Source organism: Diadema antillarum, unplaced genomic scaffold (genome assembly GCF_040938485.1).
Source record: "Diadema antillarum isolate AM-2024a unplaced genomic scaffold, OU_Dant_1.0 scf00000083, whole genome shotgun sequence".
Classification (NCBI taxonomy): domain Eukaryota; kingdom Metazoa; phylum Echinodermata; class Echinoidea; order Diadematoida; family Diadematidae; genus Diadema; species Diadema antillarum.
In genome coordinates this window covers 750,958-776,373 of record NW_027270972.1, presented here as the reverse complement: position 1 = coordinate 776,373, position 25,416 = coordinate 750,958, and the positions used below count along the sequence as shown (strand labels likewise).

Sequence of the window (25,416 nt, the reverse complement as noted above, 5' to 3'; positions counted from 1 at the left end):
AAAGGTACTTGGCATACTGTGCTCTCAAACTTTGCAGTCACATGGCAGTCCATTTTATTCTTCTTCTTTTTTATCTTCTTCCTATAACAGGTGTAATCAAATGTGTGTGTGTTTTCCAAGCTATGAAATGCAGCTCAACAGAGCAGTTCTTTTTTTTTTTTAGCTGATCTTGTTATAAGAGTCTTTTAGTTCATGGACATGTACAAAATGTGTGAAGAAATCGATTTGATACTGCAGAATATCCATCTAACAACTGATAGCATGTAATATCAGTGCTCGTGACATTTTCCTCTGTTTTTGTGATGTTCAGTATATGCAAGTTTTTTGTAAGGGTTGCTCGACCTAGCAACTTAGCCTTGATGTGCACAAAGTGAGAGCTGGCTCTGTAGAAACATTCAAATACATGGCTCTTGGTTACCAACATGGAATTCAGTAGTACACAGGAAATGTGAACTGCTCAGTATTGAGGGTTTAGGCCCCAAATTTCTGTGTGTTTGATGACAGAAGTATAGAAGTGTATTATGATGTACAGAGCTCTTTCCAAACCACCTGTAGCTAAGGCTTGCTATAAATCCCCTCCCCACCCCAAAATCATAATGAAACAAAACAGAGATAAAAGCCATTAAGTTGATCTTCTTGTCTGATCCTTTATTTTCAAAGTATCAAAATCATAGTTTTATTTTAAAGTCATCCTATCGCCTGACTACGATGAAGTGAGAAGCTGTAACATCGAACATGTCAGTACAATGATAGAAATCACCAGGATCATAATGAATACATGGATCTGCAACAATGTAACATTACCTGATGAATCCCTATGTTTGTGATGGGGGGGGGGGGGGGGAGAGAGGGGGTAGCAAAACAATAGCCAAAAGAACATGGGTTGGTCAAACCAAGACCCAAGGCAAATCAGAGAACATATCAATGTTCATGAACAGGCTTGACAAATTAGGCATGAACCTTTTCGATTAGTTAAATAGCAACTGGCCTATAAAGGCCTCTGTAGGTTAGCTGTACTCCAGCCCTGCATGTCTTGGCAGGGACTGCTCTGAGAAGCTCCATCATTTAGATTTTTTAGTCTTTGCAGGTGAAACAACTAAATCTGCTTTTAAAATTTAGCCACATATCCATGCTCTTAATCAGTTTGACAGTGGTTTTTTGAAGGCCTCTTGTGAGCAGACTGTATAGGCCAAGTCGTGGCTCAGCCAAGCGAGAACGCATTGAGAAGCTCAGTGTTTGTTGCTACAGCTGTGAAAAATGAATATATTAGCGATATGCTGTCAAAGAGGGCACTGTTCCGCCATTCACTCCATACCAAATGTGTATTCAAATCTCGCCCCTATGCATAATAACCCTTACAGAGGTTACCATGGCAATCGTAGATCTGACTTGACTCCAATTCTCTCTATTGCATGTAAACATTTCATCGCTAGCGGTTCAGTCTGAACTCTGGCTGTACGCCATGTATAAATGACTGAGGTGATCTTACGCACCCACGTGCAACATGCTTTGGTCAAGCGGGGTCACTCTTTCAGTGTTCACCAGTGCACTTCCAGTAATGTGGAGTTATTGTGCAGCAGGCACGGGCAGAACACTTGATGTGGAAATCGTATCTAATTTTTCCCTTTTCATCATGAATAAAACATTGTCATTTCACAATATGCATTTTCATTGCCCCGTTTTATCAAAAGATATTTAATCGATTATAAATTTCCGTAATACACAGGCTGCCATAGACTTATGATAGATATCAACTATAGATATAATCAGTTATAACTCTTCATAAAACAGGGCCCAGAGCTTATAAATTAATATTTATTTTCCCAACACGTAACAATTGCTGCTAAAATCTACAAAACTATGGTACAAATGTACTTTGGAGATAGACATAGTGCTCTATGTTTTCTGTGTACGATAGTAGAGCTCACACAGTGCACTGTCACAGCATTGTCAACACATTGTTATAGAAATTAAATAGCAGTGCACTTGGGCAACTGACTGTAAATTTGACATTCATCTTAGAATATGCGTGGGTGTATGTGAGTGTGAATGTAATTGTATGTTAATGTGGATGGATATTATCTTGGAAGTGTAGTGCATTGAATCTTTCTATATTATGTCTGACTATAAATATAACATGCTCATATGACATTAGAATTGAACAAATATTGGTGTTTTCTATTCAGCACCAGTTGCAAAAAAAGTAAGTGAGTGTGTATTATGTGCATACTGTGAGCGTGTGTGTGTTAGTGCAGTGAATGACAGTGGTAACAATCAAAAAGCGGATTTCGTTTCCTTGGTTAAAAGAGTTACAATGTAAGTTTGACATTAGTTTGCACAATGTTGGTGTTACTGCATTTTGTTCTTATATAGTGTAAGATTGACATTATTTTGTACAATGTTTGTGTATAATGCAGTTTGTCTTTGTATGATGTTTTATTTTTGTTTCTGTGAACGTTTCTGTTTCTGTGATACGAAATTGAACGAAATTTGAATAAAGAATGATTAAAAAAAAAGATATGATGATTTGGGCAGCATCCTTTTTGTTGCTAGGTGTGCATGAATGGTTACACTTCCTCCTCCTCCCCCCCCCCCCCCCCCTCCTCTTCTACCACAAACCACTGATGGCGAGGATGAATTGTTGTTGACAGTGGAGGAGACAGTGAACAAGCCATGATGGGGGGGGGGGGGGGAGGAGGGGGGTTAAGGGAGATGGGGGGAGGCATGGGGGTGGGAATGAGATGGGCTGGGATGATTTATGAATGGAAGGAGCAGGCTGGGGGATGAAATACGAGATAGAAGAGATGGGCTGATCATGAATGTGTCCGAGGGGCGAAGGGAGGGAGATGTAGGATAGGTATGTGTTAAAAGAGGACACACTGGGGAACAGACAGATCCAGGGATAGAGAGAGAGAGAATGATTGTGTTGTATGACACATCATTCATTGAAAGAAGATGAGTAATTAGATTTGTGCATGATACAGCTACAAGACATGTACGATTTCACGCGTGAAAAACATAGTCTTTATTAAGATTTGCCAGTTGAGGTAACACCATCATTGGATAAAGTTTCTGTCACTGACAAGGTACCGCATGGTTTACCACTATGAAAGGTGGTTAAGCAAGGTAGAGTATTTTGACTCGCATTACAGTGGGTCTCTAGATTGAATATTGATGACTTATTAGATGTCTAACATTCAACATCATTCTGTGACACTTAAAACATGCAAAGTACAGCAACATGAATGCTTAATCAAAGGCCGTGAACTCTTTGAAACAGGAAGTTCACAAAAGAGGCTTTTTTATGATAGAGAAAGTCTGAAATGACTTTTGCATTAATCAGGGCACAGATTTTCCATACAAAATAAGAGATTAGCATCTACACTGTATAGGGATTAGCTAACTGCATGTATTAAAGGATAAGTTCAATGCTCTTGTGGCTTGAGGGAATGCAGCAATGTTAGTAGAACACATCAGTGAAAGTTTGAGGAAAATGTAACAAGCCACGTTCAAAAGTTATGAAGTTTTGAAGTTTCATTGCTACCATTACTGGACGAAAACTCTACAACAGCTTGTGCTGTCATGTGCTTAGAAAGATATAAAGAAAATATATAGAAAATTCAACATATTTTCACTTACCTCTCATAGTAAACGAGCACTTGACTTGCCTCTTTCAGAAGGCAGGAGGAGTAATATTACCCCTTACTTGCGTCAGTTATACAGCTGTACGTCAAGAGAATGTTTATTTTTTTTCAAAAAAGGAAATTTTTAATGGAATTCTCTGTATATTTTCTCTACACGTGTAATATCCTGCACTGTACATAGTCTTCTCATCCAGCAATGACCGTGCAGAAACTTAAAAAATTTAAAACTTTTGAATGCATTATCCAATTTTCCGTAATCTTTCACTGATGTGTTCTACTGGTATTGCTGCATTCACTCATTTTGCATACATGTACATGTAGTGTACATTATGGTGAACTTGTCCTTTAACACTCCTTTCTTGCAGGAATTTTTATCCTGGAATGACATTTGAAAGCCTGTATCACATATCACCTCTGAGATCAAAATAACCCAAAGGGTTTCTAGCGGTATGAAGTAAAAGTACAGGGAAACCCTGTGTGCAGCAATCACTGGAGAAAGACAAAAGAGGTGGCCTTTAGACAAGACAGGTGGCCATCAGGGACAGGTTGGTAGCTGTTTGTGATTTAACCCTGTCACTACCATGGTGGCACTCTCTTTATGCACAGTGTCTATAGCCTTTTGGGTTGGCAGTCCTGAAAGGGTTAATTATAATAGTCTTCTTTACCCAGGGTAGCCTCTTCCATGGGTACATTCACATTGATGATGAAATACTGTGGTATCGTACATAGTATTTCAATAATGTGAACGCAAATACACTGCGAAATACTTGAGAAAATATGGTGGTATTTACATGTATGTGGGGATAATTCACACTCTGTACGAAATACGCATGTGAGACTTGCGCGTGGCTCATGTCACAAAATACCAACAATCGCACAGCGGTATATTTCTTGCATGACCTGACGCACTTTGTATCTTTTCCCATTGGAGATACGCGCATGCACAATGCTAAGAGCAGAATGAGAACCTTTACCAAGTGAATGCCATGGTATTCATTACCATAGTATTTCGTCAGTGTGAACAATGCCAACAAATTACTGTGATATTTAATGCCAAGATAATTTCAGTGTGAATGCGCCTATTGTTGCCTCAGCTCTACCATAGGGAACTGCCATCATTATTACCCTGGTGTTGACAGGTACCCATTTTTACACCTGGGTTGAGGGAGACATCTTAGGAAAAAAACATTTCGTCCAAGGATGTGGGCACTTGACGAGATCTGAACTGAGGACCTCTGATGGAAAATCCTGATTGTCATTCACTATACCACAGTGCCCTTACGAGGGTTAACCACATACTATCTGTGATACATACAACATGCATGTTTCCTGTGTACAAATAGATGTAAAAGGTTGTGAAACATAGCTTAAAATGTCAATCTCAAATACATTATGTAAAACTTGAATTTGATTTTCAGCTTTTAATCATGATTTCAAAGCAACTTGACTGCCTCTTTAATGAAAAAAGGGGGCAGTTATGTTTTGATGTTTTTATTGTATTTTCTTGTAAGTCTATTTAGAGTCTGCATCAAAGATGATTATTACCACTTAGTTTGATGGTCGAAAATGTGGAAAGTCCTGAAATTGCCCCAAATTTGCTCCAATGATCGATTTGATTTTTTGGGACGTCATCTTGGTTGCCTTGAAATTGAAAAAAAAAAATGTTAGATGAGGGCATCAGCAATTCATGTGATCAGTTCGGGTCATGCGTGAGTGGTTCAGCCGATGCTGGGTTCAGCCATAATTCAGTAGCAATTACGACACCCATGCCTCCCCACAGTCCTGGGGAAAGCCAACGTAGTGTGGGTGTGTACGTAACTATTTGTAGGTGCTATGTGATTGATATGTGTTGAATATAGCAATGCATGTAACAGCTAGTGAGGATATACATGTCTTAATGCATACTAAAAGATAAAGAAATAAAGATAGAATAATGTTTCCATTGCTCTCTCTTTCCAGACAGCACTGATATCTCATTTGCAATTACGTTTGTAAAGAGCATGTCTAATCATGTTTAGAGAACTTTACGTACTGTGCAGACGTTCCCAGAGACTCCAACCCAAAGCACCTTCTGATCTGGAGATTCTCCCGCCTGAAACCCCTAGCAAATGGGAGACTCCAAGTTGATGTGTGTGAAGCACGAAGTTCCTAGGGTTTTAGATGCTCTCTGGTGATATCTAAAGCTTATTTTTTGAACACAAGATAGCAATAAGTAAGAAATCCTTTCCAACGGGAGACACAGAGGTAGGGCGGGAGACACAGAGGTAGGGCGGGAGAAATCAAATCTCAAGCGGGAGAACGGGAGATTTTGCAAAAATGGGTTTTCGGCGGGAGATGTCCCGTCGAAAACAGGAGCGTTGGAGTCTCTGCGTTCCTTGCTTACTGTGAACCACAAGCAACATCCTACACAGCAGATGTGTAACAAAATTCTTTAGCCGTCAATCAAACGCTCATTTCTCATTTCATGTGCTTGCCAAGGCATCTGTACGTTCATTCACGTACCACTCACATTTATGTAAAAGAGCGCTAAAACTGTTGCTCAAGTGAATACAAGGTCAAGCTAAGTTCTGCCTCACCCAGAACCATTTCGAGACAGACACACATCTTGAATGCAGCGAAACTCGATCGCAAAATGTTCCCAGACTGCAATTGACAAAAAATGATTTGAGAAATGTGATTTTTTTCCTTAATTGCCTCCAGTCACCAAACATAGCTTAATTTGCATTGATTGTTTCGTAACATGTTTACAGGTGGGTCATTCCACAGTCTAAAAGGGCCCACCAATAGTTTGGAGCATGTTGATGAGTACAAAATCCAGATGTACATTCATTCCCTTTTGTGTCATCAGTGTTTGTGATCATCATCACACAAAATAACAAGCATGGGAACCACATACTGTAAAACACGATATATTCGCGGCATGAAAATTTGGCGAATTGGAGCCGACGGCCTTTCTCGCGGCAAGAAGTTTTCACGAATTGCCACTGGCATCCAATGCATCTTGTGTAAGCAAGAACTTTCGCGTGCATTTTAATTTCGCAAATGTTGGCCTTCGCGAAATTCGCAAAATTAAAATGCACGAGAACATTCCTCTTTTACAGTAGTTAGTTTCCTGACGTGCAGATATGAACCAAATATGCCCTATTAAAGCTGACTAAAGTAGTATCGTGACGTCCAAACCAAGTATGCCCTATTGATGACGACTCTCTCGTCATATTCTGTCGTATGTCACATCCTATTTTTGTCCAAACAAGAGTGCTGATGACTGATGTTTTGTTTTTAGGGAATCATGCTTTGCTGACATACTATACCATACAATATCAATATAAACAGTTTGACTTGGTGTCACATGGCTGTTTAGTATTTTTGTGGGTGAGCCAGTGCCATTCAGGTTTCCTTCTACACCATCGTTAAAACGGCAAAGGGAAAGTCAAGCTTTTCCGTTGATGCTGTCATTTGAGCCAGAAATGGCTTGACGATGAGGAATGGTTGTTTTTAAAAACAAATAGCGTCAGTTCCTGTGGGGATACAGCTTCCACAGTCGGCGCTTCCCCCAACAGCAAATTTTATTTTGTTGTGATATAGATATGATAGATGTATTTTCAGTGCAGGATATGTTTTTGTTGCAAATTTCATGCGCAATACAACATGAACTTCCCCAAATCATAACAATATTTGTGACGTTGGCCCATACTTCCTGTCAAAACCAAAAACCACTGAACATTGTAAATGATAGAAAGGTTAGCTTCCCTGTTGACATAATTTGTATGTCCACTGCAACTCCTGCATATATGACTAGAAGATATGAAATCTGAAGTGGGAAATAATTCCATTCTCTCAAAGAGTTGCTGTATTTTTAGCATTCCTTCCTTTTACCTGGGGTCATGAATAACTAGATAAAACCTCTACAGAAACACTTATGTTAAAAAGGACATCCCAGGAAATTTCTGTAAAATATGTGAAACAGTCAATGTCTTTCATGTTTCATAGCCAAGCAAACCAACTTGTTTCACTTACTTCTGAAATTTAATGGGAGAAAGATTCCTGTTCCAATTTTACTCAAACAAATAAAACATTCAAAGTTTCAGTAAAATAGGAGAGTATGTGTTTCACTGAAGCAAAGTTGAAAATCTTAATTTCCTATAGAAAGTGCATTCCCTTTACTTGTGAAAATATGTTTTTTATGTTTTCTTATGTTATGATATCAGAATCTCAATTTGTTTTAGAATCCCCATTTAGAAAGGATTGCACAATTTCTAATTACCAAAGCTCTAGAAATCCTTGACTTTAGGGCAGATTGTCTACCTTGCCTTTAAACTCTCACTGAGTGTTACCCTAATCTTAATGTGCATGTGCAGAATCCATGTGTATGCTTATAGGTCACTTCCCCTTCAATGCTAAGATTACACTTGATGAATTGTCTTTTTTCTAATTGAATGAAGGATTTTTTATTTCAAGAACAGTTAGTTTGTGTTGTGCCAGTACATCTCTGGATCATATTCAATGAGAGATTCGAGGAAATTGAGAAGACGGTAATTATGTGAAACCAAAAATTACCTGCGGGAAGGATTCCTAATGGGCATAATTAGCACTAAACCTGGAAAGTGTAAGTAACGGATGATGTTGCGTAGCTTTTATTTTTTATTTATTTATTTATTTTTTTTTTGGGGGGGGGAGGGGGTATCAATTGGTTTCTATCATAATCATTGTAGTACCATGTTCAATACAATATATGTATGTATTAATATCATATATATTATATAGATAGATAGATAGATAGATAGATAGATAAAGGAATTACTGGTATTGTTTGCTATTTTCTCCTCATAGTGGGTAAAGATTATTTCATGATCAATGGGATATTAAAGAGCTCCCTGAAAGTTTTTCAAAGGTAACACTTGCATCCTGTTATCATTTTACTAACTATCTTGGAAAACAGAACATGGTTTTGGTTGAGACAAGTTCCTCCCCTCCCCACACACACACTCACATTCCAAGAAAAACCACTCCAAAAGAGAAATGCCTTGACCTGTAGATAGTGCATCAAAATCACTGTGAAAATGGAAAAGTTGATATTAAAATGACCTTGTTGCTGTTTTGTTGTTTGAGATGAAAAGTTCACATATTAACATTCCATAATGTACAATTTTATTTCGAGATGAGTCATTGTCCATTGACTGGTTCAAGATATGACAGGATGATTACAGTGGATAATTTCATTTCTATGACTTCAATGAACTTGTAGAGAAGTGCATCATAGCTGATATTGATGTCATTTCATGTGAAATTCACTCTCAGCGTGATCAGTTTAACCCACTGAGGACGAGTCCCAAGTATACTCGGGCAGGTGTCTATGGGAAATGCATGTTGTAGCAAAATGAGGCTGTCCTCAATGGGTTAAAAGAATGTGTTTTAGCTCTGTTCACTGCATTACTGACTATAGTGTTTTGTTCTACCATCAGTTCTTGTTGCTTTTCGAGCTGGTTCAAGACATCAGCATTTATTAATAAAAATCTGTGAGGTGACAGTGTATATTTGTTTCTTGATATGTGTTTTAGCTGATAAGAATACATGCTGACAAAAACAAAGTGCATAAGCTTACTTGGCGATGCAACATGGTTTCCACACTTGACATATAACACATTTGATTACCTAGTAGAGAACTGCTCTGTTGCAATTGATCTATCATTAATCTCTCAGTTCTATCGCTCAATGTACCGGTACATGGTTTGTACCTGGCCGATAGATTAAGAACTCATTGTCCAAAGAGGTGGAGTTACAATCGATTGGGCATTGTTTCCTCTGAAAAAACAGAAAAATACTTCCACAAAACACAGATGCAAAAATTTGCTGTTTCACCCATAGAAATCCACCATACAGAACAGCCTTTAGGGAAGTCATAAAGAGCTTACAAATGTCAAGGGTTCATTTGTGCAGTAAGTGTGCTTATCCAACACTTGTTACTGTAAGGTACAGATACTCACCCTAGCCTGTTATCCGTGCATGCTGTTCTAGCCACCCATGCATCATATCACAGATTTGCAGACCTGTCGTTGTTAAAGAGTGGTTAAAAGAGGACCTAAAAGCAAAGATGTGACATTATTTCATGAATTTCCCTTCCTCCATTTCCTTTTGGGGTATTTCGTGGTTTTTATTTATGGGTAAGGGGTAGAGGCTATCTAAATGGAAATATTGCAGGAAGATGATAATGTGGATGAAGAATGCTTGTGTGCTTAAAGGTAGGGAATCCCATTTGCATGCCTTAAATGAAGAGTTGTATAAATACAGTGGTATGTTGAAGAGAGTATCATTTTAGAAACTCCCATAAAGTATTGAAAGTGGAAGGTAACATTTAATACATTTTTTTGACCGTTAGATTTTGAATTGAATTTTTTTCGGGGCTCACCGAAAATTCCAGTACATTACTAGGCTACCTTTGCAGACCCATGCACTCCATGTGTGTCCATCATGTATATTTTGTGAAGAAAGTTCATCAACACTTACAAGCAGTTCTATATACATTCTTGCCACACACTCTATATGTTATTACATCAGCTCTTGTACTTTTAGATTTGTGTTTATAGATAACAAATGCAGAAGACTGCAACAAAAAGGCTTAAGTGTGGCTGACACACAGAACTACTGAGTAGTTGAGTTTTGTGCATCATTCAAATTTTAGATAACTGTTGACTTCCAAATTTCTAAGCAGTGGCCTAAGCAAGTCCCCTGAGGTTCATATTTAATGTTTTGCTGCATTTTAGGAGGTCTGTAAAAGGTATCCCCTACCTTTAAAGCCACTATTTGCACCTTGCAGATGGAAAAAATAAAATGCTTTAGTGCTTTATATTTCTAAAATGTGAATTAGGGATGATAACAACCAATGTAAAAATGTTAATCAGTATAATCAATGTTAAGTATCGTTGAATATACAAAATGTGAACAATAGTTTTATTTGAATCGTTTCTGGAATAAACCATCTGTAGTTGTGGTTTATTGAGAAAATTGCTGATATCTCCTTATATTTGCAGCTTTATTGCAAAATTTTTATACGGTATAGGATGCTTTGAGGTACATCTGAACTACATATGCATCAAGTGTGATAACTCAAACATTTCTTTAATCACTGCCCCCAATGGCAAGCAGTGGCTTTAATGTCATGAAAAACTATACTTGTGTTGCAAAGAAAACTTAATTAGCTTTATAGTAAGCTTTATGATAGGTAAAAGGTACAAATTCCTCATAAGTTCCCAGGAAGATAGAGCACAGACAAGGTCAATTCAAATATATATAAATGGCCATGAATAGTCGGAGAGTCATATGCTGCAGTAATGCAATGTGTCATTTTGCAGAGGGCCTATTATGTTTCAAGACCTATGCTATCATTTGTAAAGCAGCAGGAGGGCCGCTATCCTACCCCTTAATTCTCTGCTTTAACCCTTCTTGAATCACTGCTAACAAGTGCTGCCAATAAACTACCACTGACATGCAGTGTGGTACAATTGTCAGTGGCAGTGAAAGAGTTAATCCTGCAAGTTAAAGGCAAGAGGCAAATTTAATTTGGGTAGAATGCTTTCCATGCTTTGTGCCTCTTATATTCTCGGCCTGGAAAAGTGCCCTGTCAGATCTAGAGGAAGACAAAACAGCATTAGTCTGATGAATATATTCATGTCTCTTGATTTAGAATTCACTGCAGAGATTCCCAACTAGTTTCAGGCAATTGTGTGTGTGTGTGTGTGTGTGTGTGTGTGTGTGTGTGTGTGTGAGTGTTTTGCTCAGCATGGCCAAAGTCATATCAGACAAAAGGGGAAAACGTGAAGGAAAAATGACCTTTACCAAAGTTTTGGCACAACTTTATTTCATTCAATGTTTTTACTAAGTATTGGAAGTATTAGTCTCCTTGTAAATATATATATATCCATCTATCAATTTACGTTAATTGAGAATCTATCTAACTGTATATCACTCATCCACCAGACATCCATACAGACAATCTACGCGTATTCTTGATCGATGACCATGAAGAGTATTCGTGATCGATGACCATGAAGAGTATTCGTGATCGATGACCATGAAGACTCTCCCGACACAATCAACTTCTTTCATGTCCAAACAGATCACTTGTTCCATCTTTCTTCACGAGAAGTTATTTTCATCTGCCTCCTTTTTATGCCTCTGCCACGAAGTGTTTTGAATTCAAACTAGGCTGATGATACAGTCCATCTGTAAAAGAGTTGAGTTTTTTTTATAGATTCAAAAAAAAAAGTCATTTGGTTTATCGTGATATTTCATTTATTTTGTTTCCATTATACTTCATGAAGTTATCTCTCTTCTTTTTTTCTTTTTTTTTGAGTGAGGTTCATCCGCCAACCTGGTTTTACAACCTTCAGTCGTCTCTCTCCCTCTCCTTCTTCCTCTTCCTTGATATACATCCTCTCGTTACCCACCCCCTTCCTTTCCTTCTTCTTCCTCCTCTTTTCTTTTTTTCATCGTACAGTGTATGTATCTCATGTTCTGTCTGTGGGCATAACACCACTGGGTGGGGGGGAACTCTCGTTTTTTTTTGCGCCTGCTGCCTCGCAAACGAACAGAGTTGAGCGGCAGGCAGACGAGGGAGGGAGGTGAGCGGGGTAAAACGATGACGCAGTCCTCAGTGCCAGAGGCATGATAGTCTTTGTAAGAGCCGCTAGAGAGCTTCTTGTTGTCCCATTGCAGGGCAAGGCTTCTTAGTCTTCACTGCCAGACCTATTATTTACCATTTGCAGATAAAACAAAAACCTAGCTTTAATGCTTCAAAATAGTTCTAAAATGTGATTTGGAGATAGGAACAAGCAATGTAAATATGTTCATCATCACTATGATCAATGTTAAGTATTGTTAAATATACAAAAATGTGAACAATACATATGTTTCTATAATAAATCATCTACAGTTACAGTTTATTAAGAAAAATAGTGATATTCATATCTGTATAGTTTAGGCTTTATATAGCAAATGGTAGGATGTTTTGTGATACGCCTGACTTACACATACTGTACGCATCAAATGTGATAACTCAAAAATTTTCTAAATCTCTGCTCCCAATGGTAAACAATACCTTTAAGTGAAAGCTTCTCTTTGTAGTCTCTGTAAGTGATTTAATCCTGTACAATGTACATGACAATATCCAAGTGCAAGAAGGCATAACAAACCAGTTGATGGCACAAGGGGGGGGGGGGGGGGGAGAAGGGGGAGGGGAGAGGGGAGTCAATTTTATGTAATATTGCAGGGTGAAACATTCTGATAGATTCTGAATCTTAAAGGTACTGTTTACCATTGGGAGCAGTGATTCAAAGAAATGTTCGAGTTATCACATTTGATGCATATGTGTAGGTCAGATGTATCACAAAACATCCTACCATATAAAAATTTTCCAATAAAGCCTAAATATAAGGAGATATTACTATTTTCCCCAATAAACCATAACTGTAGATGGCTTATTCTAGAAACAATTTCATTGCAACTAGGCCTATTGTTCACATTTTTTAATATTTAATAGTACTTCCATTAATTATACTGATAAATATTTTACAGTGGTTGTTTCTATCCGTATCTCGCATTTTATAACTATTTTTTAAGCACTAAAGCTGGGGTTTTGTTTCATCTGCAAATAGTAAACAATGTCTTTAATGATGATAGCAAAGTTCTGAACAGGTACACAGAATGTCAAGTTACCGTCATTTTTCCTCTTTCGGAGCCCCAAGATATGACTGGCAATAACCATTAAGTAGTGGGAAATGACTGACCGATCTTTGCTTTAATAGCCATTCAATTACCCTCGTATTAGTAAATCCACTAAGAAACAGTGTGAGTAAACAGTATAAAAGCTCTGACTGCACGTTTGTGGGCGGAGCAGGTAGTGGCAGTGTCAATAGCCATTTATCCACCGGCTGTGATTGACAGCCACTGCCTGTCCAATAGAATCATTTGCTCTGCCCTAGGCCACACCCACATGGTATTGTATGATCTCCTGGGTTTTTTTTTTTTTCCATGACCTGTCAGCCACTGACAATCTGATGGATTGTGCAGTTTATGATATCCGTCTGAGGGTATATTTATTTCATATTGCATTTAAAACTTTGAGATTTTTAGTATAATTTTGTTTAACACTCTATGTGACATGTTGATAGGCAGGAAGTGATGTTTTAGATAATTGCTTCACTGGATTTTTGTTTTGACTCCGTGCGAAGTCGGTCTTCGCCTTGAGCAAAAGTGACAATTAATGGGATACTTTTGTAGTGCTTCTCTGGAGTAACAGAAACAAAATAAATGTAAACAAATCAAAACTTTTCTTGTGAAGATCATCCATGTGATCTGCAGGTCTCTGAAAGGCAGGGAATTAACCTGTCCTGTTCTCCCTAGCAGAAACTGGAGACGAAAATCCCCGTACCTTACCCTACCTCCAACCCTCTAATGTGATGGCCACATCTTTTGGAAGACCACCCTAAGAAATATAGTAATATTTAAAACAAAGGAAAATGATGAAGTAAAAAGGAAAAATCTATTAAAAAATGATGTTTGTTTGTGCAGACTCCATGATGAAATAAAAAGAAATGTGTGAAAAAAAAAAATTTGTTTGTGCAGACTCCGTGATGGAAAGAGAGGCTGCCATGAAAAGCAAATTCCTTATAGAGGAAGATGTTATCAGTGCCAGCCAAGGGAAACGGTGTTCCTATGGGAAAGATAGTAGTGTCCTCACAATATATCAAAATCAAAATGCGCAAATTCATACATAACATATATAGCTTTGTGCTGCTTTCAATTTCTGTAATCTTAAAAAATCAATACCATGTGTGGCATATGTACAAGTGTATACAGTTGTATATATGTGACCCGCTACAACAAAAAGGTCCTAAAGTCGCGCACGGTCGAAGCCGTGAAAATCGAGTTTGAAGTCAGAGCATTAAAATTGGTCAAAACTTACGATTTTCTGATTTTTATATATCATTGAAGTCTAACATGTCTTCTTTCATCTGTCGAAATTTTGAAGCAAAATGATCAGAGGAAAGATAAAAAAATAGCGTTTTTCTGAGCCATGTTTTTTGGCGTTTCAACGAAGCAGAAACTGGTTCGAAAATTTGGGTTGAGCGCCACAGATAGATTCCGCCCCTAACAACGACCAGAGTGATCTCATTGGTCAGTTTGCTGCTTGCTGTTAACCGAAGCGTGAAGCTCGCACACTGCTCAGTCGACTGGTGCGTGCGGGCGGGGTGCTCCATGCTCAGCCGCTTCTCACATCCTGGTCACTGATTGGTTGGTGAGGAGACCGTCGACGCTGATGTGCTTGAATGAACTCTTCGGGGGTTGCTAGGGCTTACCTTCTATTGTCCAGAGGTGAAAACTGACTTGTGCGTCCCTTGATCACGATTGCGTCAAAAGGAAGACTTTTAGGGCGCTTTTCTCGAAACGGTGATTTTCCAGACGTCTCGATATGCTCTCTTTTAAACAACGATATCTCCGCAGCCGATTATTTTTATAAGATGTGTTATGTATCAATTTAAAGTAGAAAGATTAGGGGATTATATCATGCAATTTTCAAATAATCGACCCCGCCCGACTTTAGGATCATTTTGTTGTAGCGGGCCACATATACTACAGTATGTGTATATGAACAGTACATGTATGATTACACTGTACATGCATGTTAAGAGATACATGTATGTATACAAGTGCATTAAATGAATTATTTTCTGTTTATAGCATTTTGTGTGAGTTTGTGTACAACTTCTGTGCATGTGTTTGTGTATGTGTGTGTGTGTTTATTGTGTGAGATCGTTCGTTTGTGTGTATGTGTGTATGGATGTGCATGTTGTATGTATTGCTGCATGTTCACTGTGTGAACAGCACCTATTTTTACTTGGAATGTTGACTATCCGGAGGCATGTGTGTGTGTATATGGGGGGGGGGGGGGTAAAAGGAAAATAACATTCGGTTTGGCAGCTAAGTGCAGCGGAGTGTCTGCATAGCTACTGCTGCTGCAGCCCGCCCCTGTGAACTCTCGTTGCACCCCTGATCTGCGTCACTTCTGTCAATATTTCCACTGGGTTCCTCAGCCCCGGGGAAAACAAGGGGTCAGTTTCTGTCATTCTCGACATAGCAGGTGCAATCGAGTTGGAAAAGACACATATCTCCCTTGTGATATGCTTGTATGATTATTAAGTATTCACAGTGGTATGTGTATTAATACCCTGATCAGAATTTCAGGTTCATTTCTAAAGGTTAGGCATGTGTATTCAAAGAGTAGGCCCTACATGTGGTAGAATAGGTAGAGCTCTCAAACTCCCATTAATTAAGTCAAAATATATTGCGTAGGTTTTGTTGTCAGGAAATATTAATGTTCATAGGTTGATAGTGATGGACATCACTGAGCCAGAAACCTATTCGCCCACTTGCCCTTAACAACCAAAACTTACAGTAGAGCACGTACCATGAGTGGCTGCTTACTTGTCAAAACAAACAAACAAACAAACAAACAAACAAACAAACAAACAAACAAACAAACAAACATTCAATATGGGACAGAAGTTGAAAGCTTGGGAAAAAAATTAAAAACTTCAAATAAAAAATCAGATAACTTTGACAACTATTTTGGTGTAGCATAATCTTGACATGATTGATTATTGGTTGGAATTTGGACATACCTACATGTAACCTTTCTACGCATTTGAGCATCAAGCTCATAGTATACATGCACTTTATTGTCTGTTGTCCTTCCCCGGCCCATACCATCCCAAAATTCCATTGGGTGCATACACAAGAAAGTTGCCACTGATAATGACAACACACAATTGGGGGAGGGGGGGGGGGTTGTTCTTTGTTATTTTCTTCACTAAAAGCAGTACTTTTTTTTTTTGAAGGGGGGGGGGGAAGTTGAATTCCCCATTTCCTTTATTTTTTAATATTCCACACAAAATCATCATGCACATGTGGTAACAGTCCTAATTTTCTTAAATACGCCCAAAGGTTACTCAAGCATGTGCCTTGACTGCAGTAATTAAGATCGCCGTCTGGCCGGCCTGTATGTGTGAGGAGTGTGTGTGTTGAGTTGCGATGAAGGTGATGGGTGAAAATGAGTCATGTTATTAGGGCGGTGACTTTTGATCAAGATTGCCATAAAGCACACTATACTGTGATACCACGCTATAAAGTTTGTGTGGAGCGAGGTGGTGGCAAGATTGTTTTTGTGTTTTTTCTGTACTGTTTGTCTTTATGTGCATGCAGTGGAAAAAAAAAGGAATGATGCACAACACACAGCAGCTATGTAACAATTGGGATTGTGAACTGAGCTATCTCAAATCCTTTCTTTAGCCCTTTTTACACTTGTGTTTCTTAACCCCGGACTTTCTCTGACCCAGGACTATCGTTAGTCCCGTACCAATTTTTCAGCTTTTTACACTCGCCAATTAGTCCCGTGCTATCTCTTGTCCAGGGCTAAGGAGAAAACTGACCTTTTTACACTCGTATTTCTTAGCCCCGGACTTTCCAAACCACATAAATATTCATGATTATGCTGTGTACTGTACACGTACACGCACGCACCGGCAGCACTTGATTACATCGTTTCTGATTGGTCAGTAAGGGTCGGACTTCGTCTCCGTCACTTAGCCCAGGATTATTTTTCGTTCTGTTTACACTCACTTGCTTGGCACGGCAATTGCGGTGCTAACCCTGCTATTTTGCAGGGCCAGATAGTACCGGGCTATCGGTGGGGCTAGCCCACTTTGGCAAAAACGAGTGTAAACAGAAAGTGGGCTAAGGATAGTCCCGTACCAACGGTGGGGCTAAGGCCCCCCCTTAGCCCCACTGTTGGTACGGGACTAAGCAAAAATTTACAAGTGTAAAAAGCCCTTTTCTTTCTTTCTCAAACCGACTGTATGCATTGTGAATACATGATTCCCATGTTGGTCCTCATGCTACAACAATCATAATGACTGGTCTGCTCATGCATGCCTTGCATGCAGAATTAGAAAGGGGAGAAAACAAGGGGAAAGATAGCTAGGAAGAGAGGGGGGGGGCTGGGGTGAGATGGGGTGGGGGGGGGGGTGCCCCGCATTGGCTGCAACAGTGCCCCCAGCTCACACATAACTCTTCAACAAACAGCATAGTAGGTGCTGCTACAGTCCCACTATCATTATACCCAGTATATACTCCCCTTGTTTTGTATGCATCTCCCTCTCTCGTCTGTCCAATTATCGTGGGGGGGGGTGTTTACACGCTGCATGGCATGAGTGATGAAGAGGGGGATTTCACATTAGTTAACAATTCCCAACAATAGGCGAACATTCATTGTAAAAAAAAAATCTTCCAAAAAAAAAATCATGGTTTGAAAAAGAACGAATAATTTCAAAACAACCATATCATTAGGTGATACGCTTTTAGCGTATCACCTATTGTGTTTGTCAAAATCTTCCTTTCTTTCTTTTTATTCTTCTTTCTTTCTGGCACATTTTGTGTCGTGAATATCTCAACATTGACATGACGGAATAACATGACATTTTCAGTCAACATGTCTCATGACAATATCTAGCCACAATAAGGTTTTCATGACAGTAACGTATCTATGACGTCATCTAGGCGCCATTTTGTGATTTTCGGACCATGTTACATGATCGATCATAACTTCATAACCAAAGGACATTTCTGTATCATTTTCGGTGGACATAAAGTTCAGGTCACGCTCTATCTTACTTTGTAATGCTAATTACCAAGGACATCTTTACGCGCGCGTACGAGCGCGTCAAACTTTTTAAAGGCTCAAAACAACTTCCCAATGGGAAATCTCGAAGTTTCAGACAATTTTAAGCGTTCCGCGCGTTCGCGTCCGTCCGCATATTTTCGCGCGCAGTGCGCGTAAGCAACATGAAAATGCAAATTTTTTGACAGATTTGGATTCCTGATACATTAAGTAACAATATCCATTGATTTTCGATCAATTCCGACCTATAACAAAGGAATGCGCTGGCGTCAAAGTTGAAATTTCGTGTGCGCGTCTATGTGGAAATATAGCGAAAAACATGTCTTTGTTTATTCCGCCATAGCTCTTTAAAACGTGACCCTATGTTTTTATTGCATATTACAAAAGCATATGAATTGAAAATAACGTTTCAAGTATCAATATTTCCCTAAATACATTATGACATCATCATATCATCATCTGAAATCAAAAAAGCGGAATTAATTTTTTTGAGGTACTGTTTCTTACATTCATTTGCTCGTATCTCTGTTGTTTAAGCTCAATATTATCCAAAATTCAGATATGTTGTACTTTGAACATTTGCCTTTAGAGTCCAAGTCATGGTTTTGAAATTTGATGACGGCATCATATCTCAAATTGTGATTAAAGGTAAAGATGCAAAATCGGACAAGTTTACGTGTTATGTCTATGGAAGGTGATATTTTTTAAAACCACGCATTGACTTGACAACGTTTAAGCACCTTTATCTCAGCTGATTTTGCTTCATTTCCTCTGAAACTTTAGTATGTTGTAGCTGAGACAATAAGCTGCAGTAATCATGCATTTTATTTTTTGAAATCTCTTCATCAGGTTGACAATTTTTCAGTTTAAAACTGAAAATGAGAATGGAATGTGGATAAAACGATTCCCGATTCATCTTTCACATACATAAGTTTACGTTCCTCACATTTTCTCGCCGAGACGTATGGCCGAGTGGTTAAAGGCGACGTCTCAGAGACGTGAGGTTGCGGGTTCGAACCCCACAAGATCACGAAACAAAATACATAGCTATTTTACTTTTTTTTCTTCAATTTTGTATTACATTTTCGTCCATGAAGAAATCACGTCCGTATATGAACGCACCTATACACACACACACACACACACACACACCATATCCCTCTTTTTTGTGTTGGAGACCACATTGCTCCCACTGCTGCAACATTTTGCAGGCTGGCCTTGTCAAACCGATCATAGTATGTAATGACGACGACAGAGGTGTTGTACTTTGAACAATTGTCTTTCAAGACCATGTCATTGTTTTGTACTTTGATGACGTCATCACACTGAAAATTGTGATTAAAGGCAAGGTATCAAAACCAGCCGATTATAGGCTTTATGTCTACGGCGCGTATTTTTCCCAAGTTGCCAGAAATGGCATAGCGACATCAGTCGTTACAAGGCCGCATTTCCGTCTAGCAATGCAATACATGTTCACGCGGCCACGATTGTTGAGTGGGCATTGACTTTTTCCCCCTGTAATATCTATACATTTCTTTTTCTTTTTTGCCTTACCATTTCCGTGGATGTCCCGTGGCCGAGTGGTAAGAGAAACGGTTTTGCATGCACGCTCAATATAACTTCAAGGTGCCTATATCACATTCTTTTCTTTGTCGATCACAGATGACCGACACCTGATGACCCCAAGCGTATCACCTAACTCGTCAGCGTGACGAGTTTCATATCTCGTGTTAGATTTAGTTTCTGAGTGGCAGATATAATTGTGATGGTGATATGTTACTCTTGTGGTAAACATATCGAAGAAGGAATTCCTCTGTGTTTGCTCAAACTTCTGACTTGTCACTTATGTGTACAAGTTATGCCCCAAGACTTTATTCTTACAAATACAGTAAAGGCCTATATATACAGTGTATTTCTGAGTGAAGTTACATTTTAACCTCTGGATGTAAAAATTTTCTCCTTTCTTTCCTGTTTCAGATTTGACCGGACAATGCAGGACATTGTCTACAAATTGGTTCCAAATCTACAGAAAAGTAAGTATATAGGCCTATAGATAAGAATTAAGGCAAAAACACAGGAAATGTACATAATATCATTTTTTTTTTGTGTGTGTAAAGTGACAGGAATGAGGGTAAATCTTATATAAATGGATGATGTCCCAGGCACATTGTCCTTGTCAGATTGAAAATCAAGTGCGACAAGACACCTATTCGTCTGTGACATTTGAAGTGAGGTGTTCAAGCGTCGCCGTGGACAAAGAGAAGGTATTGTCGTTAAAGTGTGAAGCGTCTGCAATAACATTTTGGTCTCATCCATGCATGATCAGGTATTGGAAACATTTCTTTGTTTGCCCGTTGAGATGTTAAGGTCTAAAGGGCACAAAGAGGTGTGTAGGCAGTGTATGCAGAAACCACCAGAGCAAAAAAAAAAAGAAAAAAAAAAGAAAAGAAAATGGGAAAAAAAATTATATTCCAAAGCTTTGCTTCATTTTGTATTTATGACAGAAAGCATATCAAGATACGTATGTGCAGGTGTACAGGCAAAAGAGACACTTTCAGACTCCCTACACAATTTTTTATTTATTTATTTGTTGATGATCAGAACAGGGAGGTGTAAGAGGAGTGGAACAATGCATACGTTTTAAAAACAGAAGTGTTATCTTTTGTCAAAGCAATCTGATAACACCTGCAATAGAGCGCGTAACTTCTCGGCAGCATGGAGCATGGGTACAAAGGAGAGATTCTCATTTCTTTGGACAATCAGAAAGAGAGTCTATTGGTTATGATAGTCACTCATGCATTTTGACACCTACTATTGTATTATTCATGTTTTTGTTTCCCATAAAGGGACATTTGTCCCAACTATATTGTGGATTCTGTGAATGCAGAGGTATTAGTAGTACACATCAGTGAAATTTGAGGAAAATCGGACAACCCGTTTAGAAGACATTCATGACCTCATAAGTGTTGGTTGATCAAATCTGTGTGCAGTCATTGCTAGGTAAAGAAGACTATTATATTGTGATGTCGCAGTAGGACAGTGATATAAAGATTAATGTGAAAAGAATTCAATATAATTTCATTTTTGCAGCAAATGAAGGATCATTTGACTTGCCTCTTGCAAATGGTAGGGGCAGGAATGTGTACTTAATTATAAGAAATGAAATTTTGTGGAATTCTCTTCATATTTTCTTTGTATCGTTGTCCTACTGTGACATCACAAAGTGTTGTAGTCTTTGTACTTATTGATGGCAGAAATTAGACTTGAAAAAAAATCATAGATTGTCACAGATTGTCTGATCTTACTGATGTGTTGTACTACTATTGCTCCATTCAATCGATCCACAATATGTTTTGGATAGATTGCCCATAGACCAAATCTTTATATGTGATACAATTATTTTGGTCACTGGTTTCCGAAAATTTCTGTAGAATAGCCTTTAATTTATTTCTTCAAGCGAGGTAATAGTCAATCTGCTGCTGGTAAGGTAATGCAATCAGATGTTGCCTTGCTAAACAATATTCTTCAAGAAGGAGCTATTCGGTTCTCATATTGCATTATTAACTACTTGTATCTCTCTTGAGTATTGATGATTACTGCATGGCATGAGAGTGTAGGCCCTATTACATGATTTGTTCAGAAATCAAAAGCCCACAAATGCCAAACTAGCATACACTTGTACTCTATTTCGGTCTCTTATTGCATTTCATAGCATTGCAAATCTTTTTTTTTCTTTCTCTTTTTTTTTGAAGATGGAAACTGTTTAAATGTCTGTGTTTAGATAACAGTTATCCTCTTTACAGTTTAAGCACTCTTAGAATATCCATTATCTAAATTGTCTAGATTATCAAGTGGGAAATATATGTTGTTACTCGAGTTATCTGAATCTAAATATTACCAAATCCTATTGTTGTGGCATTTGAATATCTTTTTTTTTTTTCCTTTTTCTGATTGAGACATGGTTGATATGTTGACTTGTCATTATTTATGGCTGATGATTTCTGATTTCAAACACTATTGTGAATTCACATCTTTGGTGTACATATGTACATGTTGGTACTCAGCATGTTTTATTGATCACCTTACTCAATCGTAAAGTCATCACTCTTTGTACAGTGTGTGATGGCTGGCCATGCTCAGAAAGGCATAATTCATGGGGAATATTGCACAAATCATTAACAATACGGAGAATACTGCATGCACTGGTGAGATTCAAAACAGCTATCATCAATGTAAAGGGTACAATAATGCATAGTTCTCATGAAATTACCTCATCTGGACCCAATTGCATTCTATGGTTCAAGTCACCTCAACAAGATTCCACAAAGGGTATTTTTGACCAACAATAGAACTTTTCATCAAAATGAAGGGAAGAAAGATACTCTATGATTTTTCCTCTCTTTTTTTTTTTCACTGAGCACACTCGGTCGGAGTCATTCAGGAAATGGAAAAGGGTAATGGTTTCTTTATAGTGAAATAATCACTGAGAAACTGAATCGTTTCAGAAACTATTGATTGCAGCTGACATTTGAGACTGCCCCTCTTCATCATTTTATATTCAGAGTGGATGCTACTGGTAAACTGCATTTGTATCGAATGACTTGAGACCAAAATAGACCAGTTTAGGTGAAATGCAGTTGTAGGCACATATTCATATCTTACGCTAACTCTTAAGTTGAAAAGTTGTTTCTAAAGACCAGAATGTATGCCTGAGACTTGCCTGGCATGGCTGTAAGAATCCACCTCACTTACGATCGACATCTCTCTTCAAGAAGGAAAAGAAGAAAGAGACAAAAAAATATGTATCATGTCTATCATCAGGTTGCAAATATCCTTCGGAAATTGTCCGACAGTAATGTAAAGACGCATAAACTTTCTGCTCAGCTGTTTCTGGATGTAACGAGCCTATGGCTCTCACACACCCCCTTATGTTATGTGATGAAAACACGACGTCTGCCCTTTTATGCCTACACCATGCCATTTGTCTCCGCAAGTTTCCAATCATCTGCAAATGTTTGCCCTGTGAATTTCTCTCGCGCGGCGATGACATTCAATCATATGCACCTCCGTACCCCGTGGAGCAGCCCGTGAAGAGTAATCCATTTAAGTCACATGTTGCATGTGTTTTAAAACAAAGGACATGAATTGCCTCATCTCGAATGAAACTGCAAATCTCCTTTTCTCTTTCTCCGCTGCAGGTGAAGAAACGAGGGAAAGAGAATTCTACGAATCCTTTGGGAAGACGGAACCAGAGGAGAAACCAGGTCAGCTCACAGTCCTTGGATTTGAACTTCTGCCTCATGCTTAAAATTTGATAATGTGGCATTATCTGCAAATGGATTCAGTTTGCCTGTGACATACACGAAATTTACTAACCTGTATAGGGTGTATTGAATCGTGTGATTGATTTTTAAAGTTTTAAAGCTAATCATACTCTCAACAATGGTCAAACATTTAGAATAGCTCACGAGCAAGTGCAGTTTATTTCTTCTAGCCCCAAACTTCCTTTCCGAAACATCAAAACGTGTGTATATGAAATGAGTGTTACATGATCCAGAATAGAAAATGGACAGGAGAAAGCAATCAATGTCCCAAGAGAATATTTTTAAAGAGATCTTCTGTGTACCATCAGTATTTTGATTTTTAATTGAGTACAGGTCATGCTAGGATTTCATAAAATTGCCATTTCAATTCTGCGGCATCCTCCACAGAGATTGATAATTTTGGCTTTAATAGATCCCAATCATGACAAAACAAAGCCTCTGTCTATCCTTGTCTTCTCAATATGCTTTGAATTCTGGGGATCATGTCACGATTCACCTACAAGGGATTACTAAAAAGAAGAAAAAAAAAATCAGATTTGTGTGATTGGCTGATAAATCACCTGTGTTTTTGCTAGCACTACTGCGTATTCTATAACGTGACGAATGATCATAAAGATACATGTTAAAAATCCGAGTTTCAGAACATCCGTTTTTTCCTCCCAGTCTGCTAGCTTGTATCTTCTCACATTATTGCTGGTTTTATTGACTCTTTTCACAATATGTACATATGTCATTGCTTCACACACTTTGGTTTGTTCATCAAAGAGGAGCATGTTCTACGATGTGAAACGCACCCCACTTTCACATTAGATCTACCCTGTGTCATGGGAAGAGTCACCAGAGAGCAAATCGTTTTTACGACTGACTGTCCACACTGCTGTCTAGACTGTCCCCGAGCTGCGGGGACAATCAGGACTTGAGGCGAGCCCCGCCACTTGAAACCAGACTTTGCGCATGCGCACATTTGATGAATACAGTTGGGTGCTCTCAATTACAGCCCAAAGTCACTATAACCACCAAATTTTGTCCCCGGACCTGACTTGATGTGTGGGGACTGGCGGACAAGTCCCAGTGAGTGTCCACACTCTGGCTTTGGAGGGGAAAGTCCTGTGGCGTGGGACTTTCCCTTTGACATGGGACCAATGTTAACGTGAGAACAGAAGCAGAAATTACCATCACACACACACAGGCACAAAATAATTGTAGTGGCCCCAGCAATGATCATTCAAGCTATTTACAACCCCCCAAATTTTGATTCTCCAATGTGTAGTCTGTAGTGTCTCTTGTCTTTTCCATTGCTGTTATCAGCTTGCTCGCATATTTTCCCTCAACGATTTTCCCCATGTCTTCATTTCTTCAATTGAGGTGTACCAGGTGTATTAGTGACATCAGATGAGAGGAAAGAAAAAGAATGGGGGGGGGGGGGGGGGGGGAGGAGGGAAGGGGGGTAATGGGAAGGAGGGGGATGATCTGTGCCCCATTTCATATAAAGTTGATATGACAGCAACTCTTGCTGAAATGGCAATTGTCATATTAACGACAAGAATCCAGCCTCCTGATTAGCAGTTGCTATGGGAGGTTGCCATTCCAGCAAGAGTTGCAATCCTAACATCTTTATGAAATGGGGCCGTGATCTCTTTTGGGAGGCGGGATGGAGCGGGATGGAGCGGGGATGGAGTTCCTGCTGTGCCTGGGATATCTGGGGACAAAATGCATT

At 38.8% G+C, this 25,416-nt stretch overlaps 1 protein-coding gene across 1 annotated transcript in view; it reads left to right on the top strand.

Annotated features, from left to right (window-relative positions):
- Positions 1-25,416, top strand: part of LOC139717833 (polycomb group RING finger protein 3-like) — a 124,197-nt gene that overhangs the window by 72,862 nt on the left and 25,919 nt on the right. The window contains exons 4-5 of the mRNA XM_071629328.1: positions 20,353-20,408; positions 23,574-23,639. Of these exons, the coding sequence (XP_071485429.1) occupies positions 20,353-20,408; positions 23,574-23,639 (122 nt within the window). The remainder of the gene's footprint in view (positions 1-20,352; positions 20,409-23,573; positions 23,640-25,416) is intronic.